Source organism: Podarcis bocagei, assembly GCF_964188305.1.
Source record: "Podarcis bocagei genome assembly, chromosome: 15".
Lineage (NCBI taxonomy): Eukaryota > Metazoa > Chordata > Lepidosauria > Squamata > Lacertidae > Podarcis > Podarcis bocagei.
This window is the reverse complement of record NC_138141.1, coordinates 37,345,691-37,366,344: the sequence shown is the minus strand read 5'-3', so window position 1 is coordinate 37,366,344 and position 20,654 is coordinate 37,345,691. Positions and strand designations below refer to the sequence as shown.

At 46.3% G+C, this 20,654-nt stretch overlaps 1 protein-coding gene across 13 annotated transcripts in view; it reads left to right on the top strand.

Moving 5' to 3' along the window:
• The window catches only part of RAP1GAP2 (RAP1 GTPase activating protein 2), a 201,174-nt gene that overhangs the window by 157,785 nt on the left and 22,735 nt on the right, over positions 1–20,654 (top strand). For all 13 annotated transcript variants that reach the window (XM_081172968.1, XM_081172976.1, XM_081172974.1 and 10 more), the window contains 9 exons: positions 3,342–3,374; positions 4,831–5,040; positions 6,034–6,137; positions 8,999–9,077; positions 10,393–10,446; positions 14,426–14,509; positions 16,883–16,983; positions 18,421–18,550; positions 18,910–19,065. In XM_081172968.1, the coding sequence (XP_081029094.1) occupies positions 3,342–3,374; positions 4,831–5,040; positions 6,034–6,137; positions 8,999–9,077; positions 10,393–10,446; positions 14,426–14,509; positions 16,883–16,983; positions 18,421–18,550; positions 18,910–19,065 (951 nt within the window). The remainder of the gene's footprint in view (positions 1–3,341; positions 3,375–4,830; positions 5,041–6,033; positions 6,138–8,998; positions 9,078–10,392; positions 10,447–14,425; positions 14,510–16,882; positions 16,984–18,420; positions 18,551–18,909; positions 19,066–20,654) is intronic.

Below are 20,654 nucleotides of genomic sequence, written 5' to 3'. Positions count from 1 at the left end.
CAAAGTGTGGCAGGTGGGCGTGCTTCTGGGGAAACAGCACCAGGGGCCAAAATTGTATCTGCGCTGGGTCTGATTAAACCCATGGGCCAGAGGTTCCTCACCCCTGCTATTCACACCTAGGAAGAAGCCTCATGTTTATTCACTGAGACTTACTTCTGAGCAGTAGACACAAACAGTTTCCTTGAGCCGAATAATCACTGGAGACCAAATTCATTTTATAATGTTGTATAATTTATAATAGCTATCGTACTGCATTTTAAAAGAAATCTATATTGATTCAAATGTAAATTTGATAACATTCAGTTACATAAACTTTAATATAAGCAATAGCTCTTATTTTGCTTTTTTCTGGCTATATAGTTTATTTACAAATAGGAAACAGAAAAACCAACTGCACACTCGCTTTCCAAAAGCAAAAACTCCCACAGCATTCAAGAGGTCTGACTAGTCCATGTAATCCCAGCTAGAAACTCTCAGCTCCCTAAGAGCTTAAGAGACCTGTTGGATCAGAACAAGTGTTCATGTAAATGGTGCCAGGGGGCTTAAACTTGGGGTTGTGGTGGCAGGGACTTGCTTGTCTTTACTCCCAGCTTTCAGGCTGGATGACTTAATTGGCCTGATCTTTTCGATGTGCAGCAGCACCAGCCATGTAGCTGTTGAGAGAGAGTATTGGGCTCATTGCCCCAACCAGACCAGGTGACCCAAGGAACCAATTAGGGGCTGGCTGGCTCTATGGCACATGTACCATGCACAGGGTGTGAGTGGTCCTCCTTACTGGGCATATAAGGGATCTTCACTGGCTGCCTGTTACACACTGAGCCAGTTTTAAGGTCCTGCTACTTACATATAAAACCCTAAACCACTCTGGGCCAAATCACCTGAAAAGCTAACTTCCCCTCCACTGTCCAGTAAACACATTAAGATCAGCAAGCAGAACCAAGCTAGTTTTGCCATGGCTTGATGTGCATTGATTTGAGATGACGCAGCTTTGTTCCCTTGTGGTACCAGTAGTGCAGAAAGTCCTTCTGGCTTAAATATGAGCATCCCCAATCAGTATTGGCATTCCGCCAACTCTTGAAGACACCCCTGTTTAGGGTGAGCACCTTGATCCAACTTTTAATTGCTCTTTTAACTGCCTTGTTAGTTGGTTTTATTTTGTTTATTTAAAAAAATAGGATTGTTTTACTGAACATTTAAATATGTGTGGTTTTAATGATTTGATTCAATTGTTTTATGGTGCATTTTATTAATGAATGGATTTTATAAGTTGTGTCAGGCTTGTAACCTTTCTGGCATGTAAGGAGTATAAAGGTAAAGGTAAAGGGACCCCTGACCATTAGGTCCAGTCGTGGCCGACTTGGGGGTTGCGGCGCTCATCTCACTTTATTGGCCGAGGGAGCTGGTGTACAGCTTCCAGGTCATGTGGCCAGCATGACTAAACCGCTTCTGGCGAACCAGAGCAGCACAAGGAAACGCCGTTTACCTTCCCGCCGGAGCGGTACCTATTTATCTACTTGCACTTTGACATGCTTTCGAACTGCTAGGTTGGCAGGAGCTGGGACCGAACAACAGGAGCTCACCCCGTTGTGGGGATTAGAACCACTGACCTTCTGATCAGCAATTCCTAGGCTCTGTGGTTTAAACCACAGGAGTATATACGTAAACAAATGACAGGCTAACTGCTGTTCCAGGCTTGGTTTCTCAGTCTGAGCAATGCCTGAATATCTTGTTCCTTCTGCATTTGACAGAGTCCAACTGCAAGCTTACAGCAAAATATGTCTCTGCCTGTATGTCTATGTTCATATCAGTAGCCAAAGTGTGTCACCTGTGTGTGTGTGAGAGAGACTTATTGCCGTCAAGGAGCACCGGTGATCTTTTGTAAGGAACTCAGCCATCCATTAGTTTTTTCCTCAGTAATCCAGATGCTCAAAGTCAGAACAAAAGTGATGGCACAGGCAGAAGGATTTGAGTATTATTGAAAACCGAGGCTCTGATTAAAAATGCAGGGATCAACCCTATGGGGAGGGAGAGCCCTTAATCCTGTTTTTCACCCGCCCTCTTCCTGTGCTGAGCCTGTAAGAAATATGATGCTGGAGAGCTCACGCTGATAAACAACATGGATTCAATAGTTCTTGCTCGCATTCAGCCGCCAGGAAGATTTTCAAAGAAAAGGACCCTGGATGAATTTATGACCAGTCCTTCAAAATACACCCCCCCCCACAAACACCTTTAAGAATGTAAGAAGAGCCTGCTGGATTTTGCCAGTGGCCCATCTAGTCTAGCATCTATTTCTCACAGCAGCCAACCAGATGCCTATTATGGGAAGCTGGCAAGCAAAACATGAGAGTGTTAGTTCTCTACAGCTTGTGATCCCCAGCAACTGATGTTCAGAAGTCTTTGACCATGGAGATAGGACACAACCATTATCATCTTATTGTCCTATGCATTTGAGTAATCCTCTTATAAAAGCCACCCATGTTGGTGGCCATCACTGCCTCTTGTGGGAGCAAATTCCATACTTTGTGCTTTGCCTGAATTGTTGTTTTTGTTTAGTTGTTTAGTCGTGTCCGACTCTTCATGACCCCATGTACCAGAGCACGCCAGGCACTCCTGTCTTCCACTGCCTCCCTCAGTTTGGTCAAACTCATGTTGGTAGCTTCAAGAACACTGTCCAACCATCTCATCCTCTGTCGTCCCCTTCTCCTTGTGCCTTCAATCTTTCCCAGTGTCAGGGTCTTTTCCAGGGAGTCTTCTCTTCTCATGAGGTGGCCCAAGTACTGGAGCCTCAGCTTCACGATCTGTCCTTCCAGTGAGCACTCAGGGCTGATTTCCTTAAGAATGGATAGGTTTGATCTTTTTGCAGTCCATGGGACTCTCAAGAGTCTCCTCCAGCACCATAATTCAAAAGCATCAATTCTTCGGCGATCAGCCTTCTTTGTGGCCCAGCTCTCACTTCCATACATCACTACTGGGAAAACCACAGCTTTAACAATACGGACCTTTGTCGGCAAGGTGATGTCTCTGCTTTTTAAGATGCTGTCTAGGTTTGTCATTGCTTTTCTCCCAAGAAGCAGACGTCTTTTAATTTCGTGACTACTGTCACCATCTGCAGTGATCATGGAACCCAAGAAATAAGGACTTACTTTTCTCTGTCCTCCAACGTTCAGCTTCATCGGATGATCATGAAGTCTAGTGTTCTGAAAGAGGGAGAGGAAAAACTTGTCTCTTTCCAATTTCTTTGTGCCACGCATGAACCGTTGTCGATATCTCATGCCCAAATATTTCTCCCATTGCAAATTGTGTTGGAATTAATGGCAGCCTTTCCTTTGGATGTTTTTCAGGAGGACTACATCCCGTATCCCAGCATTGATGAAGTGAGTATCGCCAGACCTGCTAGTTCATGCATGTTTCTGTGCTAATGTGCGTCTTGCACACGTACTCACTATACAAGGCCAATTGTGATTCCTGAATTGCAGGGGTTTGGACTAGAAGGCCCTTTGGGTCACAGTTCTATGATTCTATGGAGTGGGGGTTCACAAGCATTGCCTTGGCTGACCATGCTTCATCAGGGAAATTCAGTGTGGGCCAATGCTAGTGCAATTGCTCTACAAAGAGTCAGCAATCCACACACCTCTGCAACTCACTGAGTTAGGGACTTCCCCTGCATGGAAAGACAGGCAGATTGAGTGGATGAGACCAACGTTAGGTCCAGTGACCACAAAGGTGGTTTCTGCATGTGCTGCAGAGGTACATCAGGGGCAGGTGGGGTTTGTCAACCTGGGATGGTATAAAAATAATAATATTATAATAATAATTTATTATTTATATCCTGCCCACCTGGCTGGGTTTCCCCAGCCACTCTGGGCGGCTCCCAATAGAATATTAAAAACATGATAAAATTAAAAACACGATAGAATATCAAACATTAACAGCTTCCCTAAACAGGACTGCCTTCAGATGTTTTCTAAAAGCCTGGTAGTTGTTTATTTTGTTGACATCTGATGGGAGGGCATTCCACAGGGCGGGCGCCACTACCGAGAAGGCCCTCTGCCTGGTTCCCTGTAACCTCACTTCTAGCAGGGAGGGAACCACCAGAAGGCCCTCGGAGCTGGACCTCAGTGTCCGGGCTGAACGATGGAGGTGGAGATGCTCCTTCAGGTACACAGGGCCAAGGCTATTTAGGGCTTTAAAGGTCAGCACCAACACTTTGAATTGTGCTCGGAAACATACTGGGTATCCAATCTAAGGGAAGGAAAACTGCTCCTAAACCTCTGTTGCCTTGCAGGATATCTTGCAGGGAGAAGAAAAGGCTAAGGAGCAAATCCTACACAAACCCAGAGTGGACTTTCTAAGTTGGTTGGATGGCACCTGGTCGCCAAGCTGGTGCCAAACGTATTGCTCTGCTTTCCTTTGGATCACATCAGCGAGGCTGAGCTGGGCAGCAGGGGGCGGGTGTCCTTGTCATCTGGGCAGCCCAGGACCTCCATACACTCTGCCCAGGCTTGCGCCCCAGAGAGATCACTGTTGTTGCTGTTAATGCAGCAAAAGCAACATGGGAGGCAGCCGTTACAAGTTACTGGTTCTCTGCAGCAACAGCAGGTGCTGTGATTCTCCAGTGGTTTGCCCTTCCCTCCATTGACTCTCGAGACAGATGAATGCCAACATGCCTCTGCAGTGGAGGCAGAACTTAGCCATCATGGCTAGTAGCTGTTGAGAGCATTAGCCTCCATGAATTTGTCTAATCCTCTTCTCTAATCCTCCAAAGTTGTCAATCATCGGGGCTTGATGTGGTCAGCTCTGCCTCTGAAGCCTGCTTAATCTTTCCCCCAGATTGTAGAAAAAGGCGGCCCTTATCCTGTCATCATCCTGCCGCAGTTTGGGGGCTACTGGATCGAAGACCCCGAGAACGTCAGCACACCCACCTCATCGGAGAGCAGCATCTGTGAAGAGGACGAGGAGCAGCTGAGCCCCAGTGCTTATGGCTACAAGCTGGAGTGCAAAGGAGAAGCCAGAGCATACAGGAAACACTTCTTGGGAAAGGTCAGTGGGGAATTGTGAGCGTGGCCTTAAGAGCCCTTGGGCCGCCAGAGGTTTTTAAAGAAAGAGAGAAATCACTAATAAGTCTACTGATGCGTATTGATCATGAATGAGTTTGGTAATAATAATGGATTGAAGTTGAATCGTTAGCTGTTAATTAATTAACAATGACCACCCTTTGGCTTGTGATGGCCATGAACAGCCAGCAAAATGCATATGATGGAGGAGGAGGAGGGCATTTGAAGGAGGGTCCATGTATTCGAGTGGGGTGGGGTGGGGTAGTACCTTTTGCAGCCCAAGGACTATATCCCCTTCAGTGCAATCTTCACCTGCTGCCAGTGGTGGGTGGGGCCAGTGGGAAAAGTGGGTGGAGCAAAGAATGCAGATTTTGCACTCATTGTCCAATTGCACAGTAGGGTAGCGTACGGTAGGCTAGGTACTGCACGCGCTCACAGACACATCTCTGTTCTCCATCCATGCGAGGAAAAGGCAATTTTGGAGCTCAAGGACACATTCCAGCCAGGGAAACACATTGTGGGTGTGAAGAAGGACCAGTGAGAGATGTCCAGAGGGCCAGTTAGAGAGGGCTTGGCAGGCCTGAGGTTTCCCACCCTTTGTGACCTCTTTGGAAGTGCAATACAGGGAGAGGGGAAATGGAGGTATGTTCTGAGTGTTGATTTTCCCCCATCACAATTTTGCATGAGTGCTGGTCATCTATTACACTAGCCTCAGAGTTGTTGATATAGCTCCTGTAGCTTATAGTGGCAAGTGGCATGGATCAAATATTGAGACCTACGAGTGAAGTGTAAATAATTGCTTTTTGGTTTCCCAGAGGATGGCAAGTTTGTGAGATGTTCTTAAGATAGCAATGAGTCAGCCGTGATTCCTTCTAGGCGTCAAGACCCAACACTGAGGGAACAGTCGGGGTGAGATCAAAACCCTTGCTTTCCCCTGGGCTTCTTCCTCACACTGTTAACACTTCCCTTCTATTTTTAGGATCATTTAAATTTTTACTGCACAGCTAGCAGCCTGGGAAATTTGATCCTTTCTATTAAATGCGAAGAGGCAGACGGAATTGAATACCTAAGAATTATACTCAGGTACAGTAAGCGGAAAAGCGGTCAGTGTCTCAAGCAAACCAATTTCCAAAATTTTGTTTCATGAACTCCTTGAGTCATTTCTGCTACATCTCATATGCTAATGGCAAACATACATCCCTGTTCCTTTCGTTAATTCAACATCGGGCTCTTACACACTTCTACTTGTCCCATGTCTTTAGTGGCGTTGTGGTCTAGACCACTGAGCCTCTTGGGCTTGCTGATCAGAATGTTGGCGGTTCGAATCCCCACGATGGGGTGAGCTCCCGTTCCCGAGTCCCAGCTCCTGCCAACATAGCAGTTCGAAAGCACACCAGTGCAATTAGATAAATAGGTACCGCTGTGGTGAGAGGGTAAACAATGTCTCTGTGTGCTTTGGCTTCCATCACAGTATTCCATTGCGCCAGAAGTGGTTTAGCCCTACTGGCCACATGACCCGGAAAGCTGTCTTTGGACAAACGCCGGCTCCCTCGGTCTGAAAGTGAGACAAGCACCACAACCCCATAGTTGCCTTTGACTGGACTTAACCGTCCAGGGTTCCTTTACCTTTACCTTTACTGCTGAATCGGAGAAAACATGAATTCCATGGAAAACCCAGCTGATGTTTGCTCCAATCTAAGAGTGCGTTTTTTCCAAAGAAAGCAGTGGAGCAAATGGAAGTCTGAATGATCCCATTGTTCTATATCATCCTGCATACTAATACTAATGTTAAAGGTAAAGGTAAAGGTACCCCTGCCTGTACGGGCCAGTCGTGTCTGACTCTAGGGTTATGCGCTCATCTCACTTAAGAGGCCGGGAGCCAGCGCTGTCTGCAGACACTTCCGGGTCACGTGGCCAGCGTGATGAAGCTGCTCTGGCGAGCCAGCACCAGCGCAGCACACGGAAACGCCGTTTACCTTCCCGCTATAAAGCGGTACCTATTTATCTACTGCACTTAGGGGTGCTTTTGAACTGCTAGGTGGGCAGGAGCTGGGGCCGAAAGACGGGAGCTCACCCCGCCGCGGGGATTCGAACCACTGACTATACGATCGGCAAGTCCTAGGCACTGAGGTTTTACCCACAGCGCCACCCGCGTCCCAATACTAATGTTAGGGGATAAATTAAGGGCATATCCTTCCTCCCCAAACAGCCCAGTGAGCAGTGAGCATGCTCAGTGGCTTAGGACTGCTGACCGGGAGCCAACATTTTTGGGGGGTTGGAGGGGATGTAATGTATAAGAGGCTGGCTGGAACACTGAAGAGCATCGCTCTGCACTGTGTCATTTTGCTGCAGGTCCTACTTGTTCTTCCCATACCTTCTATAGTCTTAGTTCCAGGGCAGATTTCCCTGCGGAAAATGAGCAAAGCTTTGTGTGTTGTGGAACTGCCTATTGCCCAAGTATTTGTACAATTCTGGTTCTGCAACCTCAGAATGGAAACTTGTAAGCTAAGAGTGGGCAAATCTACCCATTTCACTCTCTCGGGTGTTTTATTTTTTATGCTTCCAGTCTTAAATTCAGTCCTCCACATTTTCACATCCACTTGCATTTTATGTATATAAAAAAAATCCTCATGAAAATTCATCAGTGAGAATTTCTTCAACTATACACAAAGCAATTTCCCCTAATATAATGCCTTTTAGTATGTTATCTTCACTAATATGTACATTGTTATGCGCACATTAACATTTGTGTGTGCGTTTTTGTGCACTCTATTTTGTTTGGAGAACTCCGCTGCAAAATTCGCATTTTGGTTCACACCTTGTTTCAGAAAGTTCAAAACAGATAGGTTTTCCTTTAAGCTGAAAATGAATCAAATCCCCACCCCTTCATCCTGGCCTGTGAATATTCTGGCTGGAGGCTGGGCTCTGTAGGGTCCCAGCTTGATCCAACGTGCCTCTTTTTACATTTTTATTCATTTTTGTGGCCATGTCTGCCCCCCCCCCCACTGCCTTTTCTATACTAGAAGAGGCAACCCTAAATGCAACCCAGGAATCTCATGTCAAGGAACAGAAAGGGGCACAATTACAGATTTTTGTATTCTTGATGAAGTGCAACTGATAAGGCCCTTTCTCATTGGTGGTGCAGGCTCCTCCAGTCCTAATCGCCAACTGCTAATATTGCAAAGGGCTGCTCACTCATTTGAGTTCTCTAAAGGAGCATAACCTCTAGTTTGTGGACTGATGGACTGAGGAAGAAGAGGATCATTTTAGCTCCCTCAAATGTTTTAGTGTGGTGGCCGAAGCCCCCACAGACCCGAGGAATTGGCTCCTAAAGATCCTTGGTTTCCTCCAGCACCAAGATTGCGTGGTCAATCTCCTCTTGAGTTGGGAACCTTTGCTGTGTGAGAGGAAGGAAATGGTGATAACCCAGAAAGCCAGGCTAAGAACCCATGCTGCTATAGATCTCCCTCCCCCGCCGCAGCCACACACTTTGAATTTTGAGTCTGTTCTTTCAAGATTACTTTGGTAATGAACGTCATTTTGCTTGATCTGCAGCCAGCCCCTAGGAAACCAGATGTAAAATAAAATAAAATAAAAATCCCTGCAAGGATATTGGAAAGTATCAATCATATTTAGCACCGTTCCTTCTCAAAACCAAGGAAAACAAGCTCCTATTTGACTTATCCTCTTATTTCCTAGGCAAACCCATGAATTTTTAAAAAGATCAGGAGACTAAACAACTGTAACGTTCAATGCCAACCGTCCCCTCCCCCTGCCCAAATGTTCAGTGAGGTTTCATTTCCAGACATCTGGTATAGTTTTGCATTGTGAATTTTGCAGATATTGTGTATGTGTGTTACTGTTTTAAGCCCAGAGGCATCTGTACACCATCGCAGCTTATTTCCGACTTACTCCCTTTCTCCCTCTCTCTTTGCTTTCCATAGGTCCAAAGCAAAAACGCTGCATGAAAGAATCCCCTTAGCTGGACTTAGCAAACTACCAAGCATCCCACAGATTGCAAAGGTGGGTTGCTTTGAAATGATATTGAGGGTGGTGGTGATTATTACTGGCACCCTGACCATCTGACTGGCTTGCCCCAGACACTCTGGGTAGCTTCCTACAGAAACAAAACAAAACAAAACAAAACAAAAAAGAACAAAACAAAACATCAAATTCCCAATATAGTGCTATCTTCAGACGTCAATAATAATAACAATATTTTATAATTTATAATTTATACCCCACCCATCTGGTTGAGTTTCCCCAGCCACTCTGGGCAGCTCCCAATCAAGTGTTAAAAACAATACAGCATTAAATATTAAAAACTTCCCTAAACAGGGTTGCCTTCAGATGTCTTTTAAAAATAGGATAGCTGCTTATTTCCTAGACATCTGATGGGAGGGCATTCTACAGGGCGGGCGCCACTACCGAGAAGGCCCTCTGTCTGGTTCCCTGTAACCTCACTTCTCACAATGAGGGAACTGCCAGAAGGCCCTCAGTGCTGGATCTCAGTGTCCGGGCTGAAGGATGGGGGTGGAGACGCTCCTTCAGTTATACTGGGCCAAGGCCGTTTAGGGCTTTAAAGGTCAGCACCAACGCTTTGAATTGTGCCCGGAAACGTACTGGGAGCCAATGTAGGTCTTTCAAGACCGGTGTTATGTGGTCTCGGCGGCCGCTCCCAGTCACCAGTCTAGGTGCCGCATTCTGGATTAATTGCAGTTTCCGGGTCACCTTCAAAAGTAGCCCCACATAGAGCGCATTGCAGTAGTCCAAGTGAGAGATAACTAGAGCATGCACCACTATGGTGAGACAATCTGCGGGCAGGTAGGGTCTCAGCCTGCATACAGATGGAGCTGATAAACAGCCGCCCTGGACACAGAATTAACCTGCACCTCCATGGACAGCTGTGAGTCCAAAATGACTCCCAGGCTGCGCACCTGGTCCTTTCAGGGGCACAGTTACCCCATTCAGGACCAGGGCGTCCCCCACACCTGCCCACCTCCTGTCCCCCCAAAACAGTACTTCTGACTTGTCAGGATTCAACTGGGAAGTTGTATAATTATTTGCCTCTTTGAAATGTTTCTCACTTTGATCCCTGATGGGAGGGCATTTCACAGGGAGGGCATATCTACCAAGAGGGCCTTCCGCCTGGTTCCCTGTAACCTCACTTCTCACCAGAAGGGCACCATGTTGGAGACCCCTAGCCAATGCACTCTTCCTCCCCTTCAAAACAATGCAAAACCCAATGCCTCTTTCAAGTTGCCTTCAACTATCTGAAAGAAACATTTACTCATTGGTGGCCTTTGCTGACAATCACTTCTCTTCCCTGTCTGGGCAGGCTTTCTGCGATGATGTGACCGGACTGAAGTTTAACCCTGTGCTCTACCCCAAGGTGAGATGAAGGATGTGCCAAGCAAGGACTCGAGAGGGCCTATTTCAGAACTGGTGTGCTCAGTGCTTGTGTGCATGTGAAAATGGGAGTTCAGAAATGTGCGGTCTTCCTGATCATAGGTTTCCACGATCCTTCAGATTGGAAGAGGAGACTCCTTGTAGCTAGGGATAGGGAGCCTGCGGTCTTCTAAATGTTGCTAGACTACAACTCTCAGCCTCCTTGATGGCTGGGGCAGATGGGAGTTGGAGTCCAACAACGCATCTCAGTGGGGTTCACATTTGCTCCCCATTAATAGGCAGGGAAGTTATATGCTAAGGGAGCACTTTGGCCATTTCAAGAGAGCAAATTGTGAGAAACTAGACTGGACTAGAGTGATCCTCCAGGGCTCTGTTGCTTTTAACCATGAGTGGGGGTGGGGGTGGAGATCTTTTTGGCTCCATGGAACAGATTCTGATCAAGATTGGCTTTGAAGACAAAATCTGACAGGTGAGAGAGGTTGCAATCCTGTCAATTGTCTGCCATTACAATGGTGTCAAGTGCAAGGTGCTTTGAAGTCCCAAAGTTGAGACTTCAAAGCACCTTAGAAGGTGTTGCTAAAATGAAGTCCCCACTTTCATTTTTACAGAGGTCTCTACGCACACCCGTTCCTGAACTAGGAAGAGGCTTGCATGGAATCCTGACAAACTGAGCAGGATTTAACCCCTATTCATCAACTGATGAGTGGAGTTTAAATTCTGCTTCTTTGGGAGCGCATCTTTGTTCCCTGCTGAAAACAGGTGTGTGAAGCCAGAATGACCAGAATTTACTCCCTCCACACACACTCATCTCTTTAATCCTGCTGCTTTGGCTGTGTGTCCCTCCTTCTGGGAACAGATGCACGCAACCTGAATTTCACCCTGACATCAGAAATGGGTGGGTGGTTTGAGGAAGATGTTCTTGTGGGCCAAATTGAACCCCTTTGGTGTGCCATGTTTGGTCAGCTGATGGGAGGTTCCCCACCCCTGCTCTTAACCTTGATGGTTAGGAGTAAAACCTCCATGTTCAGAGGCACTCTACCTCAAAGTACCAGCGGCGGAGGACATACAGCTATGCAGCCAGTCTCTTGCTGCCATTCCTTTCTTGCACACTTCAGAGACAGAGTTTTTGTCTCACCCAGTCTGGTGTCCTTTCCAGTCTTTGCTTAAAAACCTCTCATGGAAAGTGGTGGACTTCTCCTTAATTGGAATGTTAGTTGGGGGCTGGGATTTCAGCTTGTGGAACAGAATATTTCTGCCCTCTGCCCCCCCCCCCAATTAACCTGGTCTAGGGGTTTTGCCAACTCTCTGGAACAGATCTGGGGAGGGCATGGTCCTATTGCACAAGCTGAAATCCTTCTTCTGGTGGGACACATTGGTTGAATACCACCGTACGATTCTATCCCATGACGTTATTCTTCCGCCCACACAACACTGCACATCAACAAATTTTAATTTAGCGATGGAGTTGTTAGTGGGGTTATCAAAACAGAGTGGAAGACCGAGTAGTTTTCTTAATTCTGATACCATGTTCTTGCCTCCTCAAAAACAACATCGGATTCTTTTTTATATAACACCTCTTTATTATGTTTCAACAATTTGCAGTGTGCACTTCAGAATTGTCATGGGGGGGGGGCAGCAGTTGAGTTTGCATCCCATGGGCCCTCGAATAAGCTTTGCAATTATACACAAGTAGGGTTGCATTTCATTTTCCAGCTTGTTTTCTGACCTCAATTTCAAAACAAGAGGGGGAGAATTTGAACCAAATAAACTCTCAGCAGGTTGGAGATTGTTGCTCAGAAGGGAGCCCAAGGGATCCTTCGGATGGGGGAGGGAACAAAGCTGAAATGCAAAGGCGTATTTTGACTCAGTGCAGGTGCTTCAAAAAGGCTGTTGGATTTTTTCAGAAGGACACAAGAGTCAAAGCAAGCCTTTGGCATGGGGCAGGTAAAGCTGGCCCCTTCACACAAATCAAAAATAGTTTCTGGCTGTTCCTATGGCTTCTGATCTCTCCCAAGGAATAATAATAATAATAATAATAATAATAATAATAATAATAATAATAATTTATTTATACCCCGCCCATCTGGCTGTTTCCCCAGCCACTCTGGGCAGCTCCCAATTGAGTGTTAAAAACAATACAGCATTAAATATTAAAAACTTCCCTAAATAGGGCTGCCTTCAGATGTCTTTTAAAAATAGAATATGGCTGCTTATTTCCTTGACATCTGATGGGAGGGTGTTCCACAGGGAGGGCGCCACTATCGAGAAGGCCCTCTGTCTGGTTCCCTGTAACCTCACTTCTCGCAGTTGAGGGAACCACCAAAGGCTCTCGGTGCTGGACCTCAGTGTCCAGGTAGAATGATGGAGGTGGAGACGCTCCTTCAGATACAGTGGTACCTCTGGTTACATACGCTTCAGGTTACAGACTCCACTAACCCTGAAATAGTACCTCGGGTTAAAAACTTTGCTTCAGGATGAGAACAGAAATCGTGCTCCGGCGGGGCAGCAGCAGCAGGAGGCCCCATTAGCTAAAGTGGTGCTTCAGGTTAAGAGCAGTTTCAGGTTAAGAACGGACCTCCGGAACGAATTAAGTACTTAACCTGTATACAGAGGTACCACTGTATACTGGACCAAGGCCGTTTAGGGCTTTAAAGGTCAGCACCAGCACTTTGAATTGTGCTCGGAAACGTACTGGGAGCCAATGCAGATCTCTCAGGACTGGTGTTATATGGTCTCGGCGGCCACTCCCAGTCACCGGTCTAGCTGCCGCGTTCTGGATTAGTTGCAGTTTCCGGGTCACCTTCAAAGGTAGCCCCACGTAGAGCGCATTGCAGTAGTCCAAGCGGGAGATAACCAGAGCATGCACCACTCTGGTGAGACAGTCCAAGGGCAGGTAGGGTCTCAGCCTGTGTGCCAGATGGAGCTGGTAGGCAGCCGCCCTGGACCCAGAAGGGCAGCCAGGATGGGAGTGTGCCTGAAAGCCACACCATATGAGGAATGGTCGACAGAGCTGGTTAGACGGGGGAAAGAGAAGGTTGGAGGGTTCAGGACAGACCAAAGAAAGTACTCGGTGCCCAGTTAAACTGCGGAACTCACTCCCACAGGAGACAATGATGTAAAGAGAATTGAACAAATTTATGGAGTGGCGGGCTGTAGATGCCTATTAGCCACGATGGCTATCCTCTGCCTCCACATCTGGAGGCAGCAATGCTTCTGAATACCAGTTGCTGGAAATGATAGGAGAGAAGCATGCTCTCGCACTCAGGTCCTGCTTGCTGGTTTCCCAAAGCGTACTGACAAAGCAGGATGTTGGACTACTAGATGGACCATTGGTTAGATCTTACGTTCTTAACTTCTGTAGCACTGCAGGCTTCAAAGCCCTGTTTTCATAGCAGATATCGGAAATCAAGGGACGCGGGTGGCGCTGTGGGTTAAACCACAGAGCCTAGGGCTTGCCGATCAGAAGGTCAGCGGTTCAAATCCCCGTGACGGGGTGAGCTCCCGTTGCTCAGTCCCTGCTCCTGCCAACCTAGCAGTTCGAAAGCACAAAGTGCAAGTAGATAAATAGGTACCGCTCTGGTGGGAAGGTAAATGGCGCTTCCGTGCGCTGCTCTGGTTTGCCAGAAGTGGCTTAGTCATGCTGGCCACATGACCCGGAAGCTGTATGCCGGCTCCCTCGGCCAATAAAGCGAGATGAGCGCTGCAACCCCAGAGTCAGCCACGACTGGACCTAATGGTCAGGGGTCCCTTTACGTACCTTTACTTTATTGGAAAGCAAACCCGGGACATTCTGCAGGCAAAGCATGCACCAAGCTGTGCCATTTATATCTACCTATCTTGTAGCCGCTATGAAATCGACGCTCCCTCAAGTACTTCTGATGGTTCTGTTTGGGAACTGAATGTCATATATTTATTGGTTTTCATATATACATAATTAAATAACGACCTGTCTCCTATTTCAGGCATCTCAGATGATCGTCTCCTATGATGAGCACGAGGTCAACAACACGTTCAAATTTGGGGTGATTTACCAGAAGCTTAGGCAGGTGAGTGACAATGCTGCTGTGCCAGCAGTCGTTTTATTCTGGTTCAAGGAATGATGGTGACATTTGCATTCATAAGATGCCATTTTTGAATGTTCAGAGCTGTAAGTTCCCAGCTGATAAATTTCTGGCTTTAAAATAAGGCCGAAATTACTTGTATGTACGTCTGTTTTTCATAAATGCATTAATTTAAAATTAATAAAGATATATTATAAAATAAAATGAAATAAGGCATGTAGTTGGGGGGTGGGAAGGGAATTAAATGTTTCCTATGCTTATAGGGGGGTTGTTTTTAAGTGTTTTCAGAGCTGTTTCTAATAGGGATATCTATTATTATTTTTTAATACATGTTTATTGTGTATGTTTTCATAGAATTATGGAACTGTAGAGTTGGAGGGGCCTAGTATTTTCCAAACTTGGGTCTCCAGCTGTTTTTGGACTACAATTCCCATCATCCCTAGCTAGTCAGGGATCATGGGAACTGTAGTCCAAAAACAGCTGGAGATGCAAGTCTGGGAAATACTGATCTGGTGCAACCCCTTGCAATGCAGGAATATGCAGCTGTCCCATACGGGGATCAAACCTGCAACCTTGGTGTTGTCAGTGCCACACTCTAACCAACTGAGTTCTACACAGCTAAGCTGTGTAATAGTTGCATCTGTTTTAGTTTGTGCTGTAAGCTGCCTTCAGGTCCTGCACTGGGAGAAGGGCAGAATACAAATGAACAAATAAGAACCCTGGAAGGTACTTCGCTATGAATATCCCCCTCCTGCAGGCTAGAGGCTGAGAAAGAGAGGCATGCTTGCCAACAGGCATGTCTATAGGAGTGATAAGATTTAAACCAAGAAGCTTCCTATTAGATACCACTTTCCTTTATCTGCTGTACCACACCTGCTCTGGGTTCCAGGAACGTGCTGCATTTCTAGGTACTGAGATGATCTAGGCATTTAGATTTCTAGGCAACCAAGATGATCAAGGGTCCAGGAAACCAAGCCTTATGGGGACTGACTGAGGGAACTGGGCATGTTTAGCCTGGAGAAGAGAAGACTGAGAGAGGATAGGATAGCCATCTTCTAATATCTGAAGATGGCGTAAGCTTGTTTTCTGCTGCTCCAGAGGGTAGGACTTGAACGATTAAAATTATAAGAAAGGAAATTCTAACTAAACATTAGGAAGAACTTTCTGATGGAGTTCCTTCCAACCAGTGGGCCAAACTCTTTTGGGGGGCCCAATATTTTTTGGGAAGGACCTGCCCACCCCATGTCCTAAATAATAATAATAATAATAATAATAATAATAATAATAATAATAATAATAATAATATATTTATTTATTTATACCTCGCCCATCTGGCTGGGCTTCCTCAGACACTCTGGGCGGCTTCCAACAAAATATTAAAATACAGTAATGCATCAAACATTAAAAACGTCCGTAAAAATAATGGGCAGAGGAGACTGAGCACGCAGCCAATCGCGGTGCGGCTTCAATGGCCAGCTCCTTTTCCTCCTTCTCCTGGCGTAGAGGGGAAGGAGGGTCAAAGAGCCTCACGCAGTCGAACAGGAGGAGGAGAAGGAAGAGCCACCGGCTATTAAAGCCTTGCTGCTGTCACATTTGACTCCACCCTGGTTCTTCCCTACATCCTGACGTCGCACACATGTGACATCACACACAACGTCCCATGCATGATGTCACCCCTCCCAATCACACTTGCAAGCTGGCGCCTCTGCTCCCAGCTCTGCAATTCTATGAACCTTTGTTGCATCCAATAATGTCCAATGTCTGGGAAGAAACAGTGTTGACAGTCCCTCCTGAAAACGTCGGAGATGTTCAAAAATACAGTAAAGGTTCGCTATCTATGCTAGCTTTTGATTGACATTGGAGAGAGACTGAGTTGAGAAATAAGACCAAGGGTACATATTGATATAGGAATGTATTAGGTAAAATGTAAAGAAATATACAATGATAAGAGTACATTCATTTGTAAAAAAGGAATATACAACAGGATAGACAGGAAGTCCAAAGTGTTGGTACATATATGATTTTGGAATAGTTTTTTTTTCTTTAGGTATATAAACTTTGTATACATGCCAAAAATCATATTATAATAAGCCCTGTGATGTAATATGATAATGTCTACCGATTTAACATAAGAACGTTAATAAATAAATAAAACTCAAAAAAGGAAAGAAAACGTCGGAGAAATTTCTCACCACCACCCTTTAGAAAGCAGTGGGAATCCACCCTTATTATTATAGAGGGAACATATTTTTGGAAACTGTGTAGGAGGGAGGAATTGGGCCTAGCCTTACAGTCCCCGCTTGAAAAACAAAAGAACCTTCCCACCATGTTTCTTTCTGGGTCCATTTGACTCTACAGACGCAGGAAGAAGAGCTATTCGGCAACAATGAAGAGAGCTCTGCCTTCAATAATTTCTTGAGCTTGCTCGGAGATACCATAACACTCCAGGACTTCAAGGGGTAGGAGAAAGAAACAGTTGCTTGCATGTATATGAGTATTTCTGTTTTCTGGGATTGAGCGCTGAGGGGAATTGCATAAATAACTGGTAACCAAGTAGTTAAAGACCCCAAGTTATGCCTGCTATTCTGTTGTTCAGACCTTTGGTCCCAGCCACAGCCCGTATAACTGTAGCTCAGGGCTGCAAGGATGCCTTGGATTTTACACAATACGTGTGGTATAAAAAGATTATGCATATTGTTTCCTTGGAGAAGCTAACTCATGAACCAAGGGCTCTGCTGCTCCACAAGATTTTGCAGCCATATGGGGGATTTTTAATTTATTTTTCAACATATATGAACACTCACACAATGGAGCACCTTGTTCCAGCCCAATCAAATTTTATATGAAACATATTGTTGAATTTTAATTTAAAAATGTTTCAGCTCCAGATTCATCTACACACGCACACATGTCTGTTCATTCACTGACAGATTCAAGATGGCAGTAACTGTACCGTCAACCCAATGGCAATGTGACAATTTAGAGGGGAAAGCTTCACTTAAATTAATTGGTGATTTGGCTTAACCCCACCTTAACATCCTTCAATTTCTGTCTGCCGCCCTAAACACACCTACTTGGGAATCAGCCCAACTGAACACACAGTGGGGTTTATTTCTGAGTAAACTCACATGGGTTAAAAAAAAAATGGGGAAACAGATAAGAAACAGGGAAATCCCTGAATCCTGACCTCTAACTCTATGCTTTTCCATTTAAAGGCTATTAGTAGTAGTTGTGTTTTTTGAGGGGAGGAGGGATTGGATTGTGGATATGGCATTGGGGAGGGACAGAGTTGCCAGCCCCCACTCTGCTTTTTCTTGGATCAAATTTGGATCCATTCTCAACTTCCCCCAGACAGCAGGAGATGCAGTCATGGATCTCAGATATTTCTTCATTTTTAGCTGTCAATGACCCGGGCATGCAAGATTGCACTAACACACACACACCCTGCCCCTGCCACCCCTCATTGATGAAATCAGTATTATTGTAAAAGGTAAATGATAAAGGGACCCCTGACCATTAGGTCCAGTCATGACCAACTCTGGGGTTGCGGCACTCATCTCGCTTTATTGGCCGACAGAGCCGGCGTACAGCTTCCGGGACATGTGGCCAGCATGACTAAGCTGCTTCTGGTGAACCAGAGCAGTGCACGGAAACACCATTTACCTTCCTGCTGGAGTGATACCTATTCATCTACTTGCACTTTGTGCTTTCGAACTGCTAGGTTGGCAGGAGCAGGGACCGAGCAACGGGAACTCACCCCGTCTCGGGGATTCAAACTGCTGACCTTCTGATCAGCAAGTCCTAGGCTCTGTGGTTTAACCCACAGCGCCACCCACTTCCCTTCAGTATTATTGTACTTGGTGTCAAAGGTCTGTTTTATTCTTACTTCTTTCCAGCTTTCGCGGTGGTCTCGATGTCACTCACGGCCAGACAGGCACGGAGTCTGTGTACACGGTGTTCAGGGACAGAGAGATTATGTTTCACGTCTCTACCAAACTCCCTTTCACTGAGGGAGACACGCAGCAGGTAACAGAGCCTTGTTTCTTTGGGTATAACATCAAGTGGTGCTAAAAGCCCCATGGCAGAACTTGTGTCTCTCTCTGTGTCTGTGAGAGAGACTTGGCCTTCATTAAGTGCCCCAGGGGTTCGAGAAAAGGTGAGAATTGCTTTCCACCAGGGTACCAATGGGCTGATTGGCCAACTTCGCACAAGTCTCGTGGAAGACCGAAGCAAGCTTGTTTTCTACAGGAGAAACCCAAGAAAGGAAAACAAGTGTTCCACAGAGTTGCAAAGGGGGGCTAGACCTAGATACACCATTTGAAAATCTTTCCATCCACTCCTAAGGACCCTCATGTACACCCTTCTCTTTTTGTAAATCTTTTCAGCTTCAGAGAAAGCGACACATTGGCAACGACATTGTGGCAATTATATTTCAAGAAGAAAACACTCCCTTTGTTCCAGACATGATTGCCTCGAATTTCCTCCATGCCTACATTGTTGTGCAGGCAGAAAACCCTGAAGCAGACAGTGCATCTTACAAAGTAAGAGGACTGGGTGGTTTCTCTTCTCTCTCTCTCTCTCTCTCTCTCTCTCTCTCTCTCTCTCTCTCTCTCTCTGCATCTGTTTTTAGATCTGACAAATAACTGCTTTGGGAGCTTGTGTAAAGTGTACCTGCTTGGCCAGAGATAAAGAGTTCCTGCTAAGCCTCTTCGAAAACGGTTATTTGTTCTCTGAGAGGCAGCTGGCGCTCACCACGTTGCCGCCGCTCCAGAGGGCGAAGCTATTAGCCTATCTGCGAGTTTGCAGCAAAATTCATTAAGCGCACCGAGTCTGCGTGCGTCTCTCGTGTCTGTCCTTGAAGCGCGGGCGGATTCAATCCGAGCAAAGGTGGCCGAGCAGGTGGCCGGCAGGACGCTCGCTTCCTTGCGCTCCCAGCTTTGGCCGTGTTAATATTTGCAGTCAGCAAGAGATCAATTCTGTCTTCCGTGGGTTATTTATGGCCCCCTGTGTTTGCCCGGTGGATTAAGATGGCCCTCTGTGGAACACCAAGGGCACTTTCACGAAGTGCCTAACTAAACTATGGCGCTCACTCCCATGGGAGGAAGGGATGGTGGCCGAATTGGATGGCCTTAAAAGAAGATGGGACAAATTCAGGCAGGAGAGGGCTATTGATGGCTACCAGCCACAATGGCTGTGCTGTGCCCCCACTCTCAGAGGCATTACAGTGGTACCTCGGGTTACAGACGCTTCAGGTTACATACACTTCAGGTTACAGACTCTGCTAACCCAGAAATAGTACCTTGGGTTAAGAACTTTGCTTCAGGATGAGAACAGACATCGCATTGTGGCAGTGCAGCAGCAGCGGGAGGCAGTGGTGTAGCGTGGGTTGTCAGCACCCGGGGCAAGGCAAGTAATTTGCGCCCCCTAACCCGTGGATTTGCGCCCCCTAACCCGTGGATTTGCGCACCCTAACCCTAACCCCCAGATGTTGCGCCCGGTGCGGCCGGCACCCCCTGCACCCCCCACGCTACGCCACTGGCGGGAGGCCCCATTAGCTAAAGTGGTACCTCAGGTTAAGAACAGTTTCAGGTTAAGAACGGACCTCCAGAACGAATTAAGTTCTTAACCGGAGGTACCACTGAAAACAGCAGGAGGGGAGAGTTCTCTCGCACCCATGTCCTGTTTGCAGGATTCCCATAGGGGCATCTGGCTGACAACTGTGAGGTCAGGAAGCTGGACTAGATGGGACATTGGCCTGATCCAGTAGCCTCTTCTTACTTTCTTTCTTTCCCCCCTGCCATTCAGCTTCATTTACCTCTTTATTCAGGTTTCGGGACATTGTACCTCCTCCTCCATTGCCCTGTGCTGCTGATTTGTTATTGTGACGTTGATTGTTTTTCTCTTTTTAAAAATTTCTACTTATTTTAATTCTTACATTTTCGTAGCACTCCTTTAAGCCACAAACAGCTGGGATAGCTCAGTCGGTAGAGCATGAGACTCTTAATCTCAGGGTTGTGGGTTCGAGCCCCACACTGGGAAAAAGATCCCTGCATTGCAGGGGGTTGGACTAGATGACCCTCGTGGTCCCTTCAAACTCTATGATTCCATATATATTTAAAGCACTCTTATT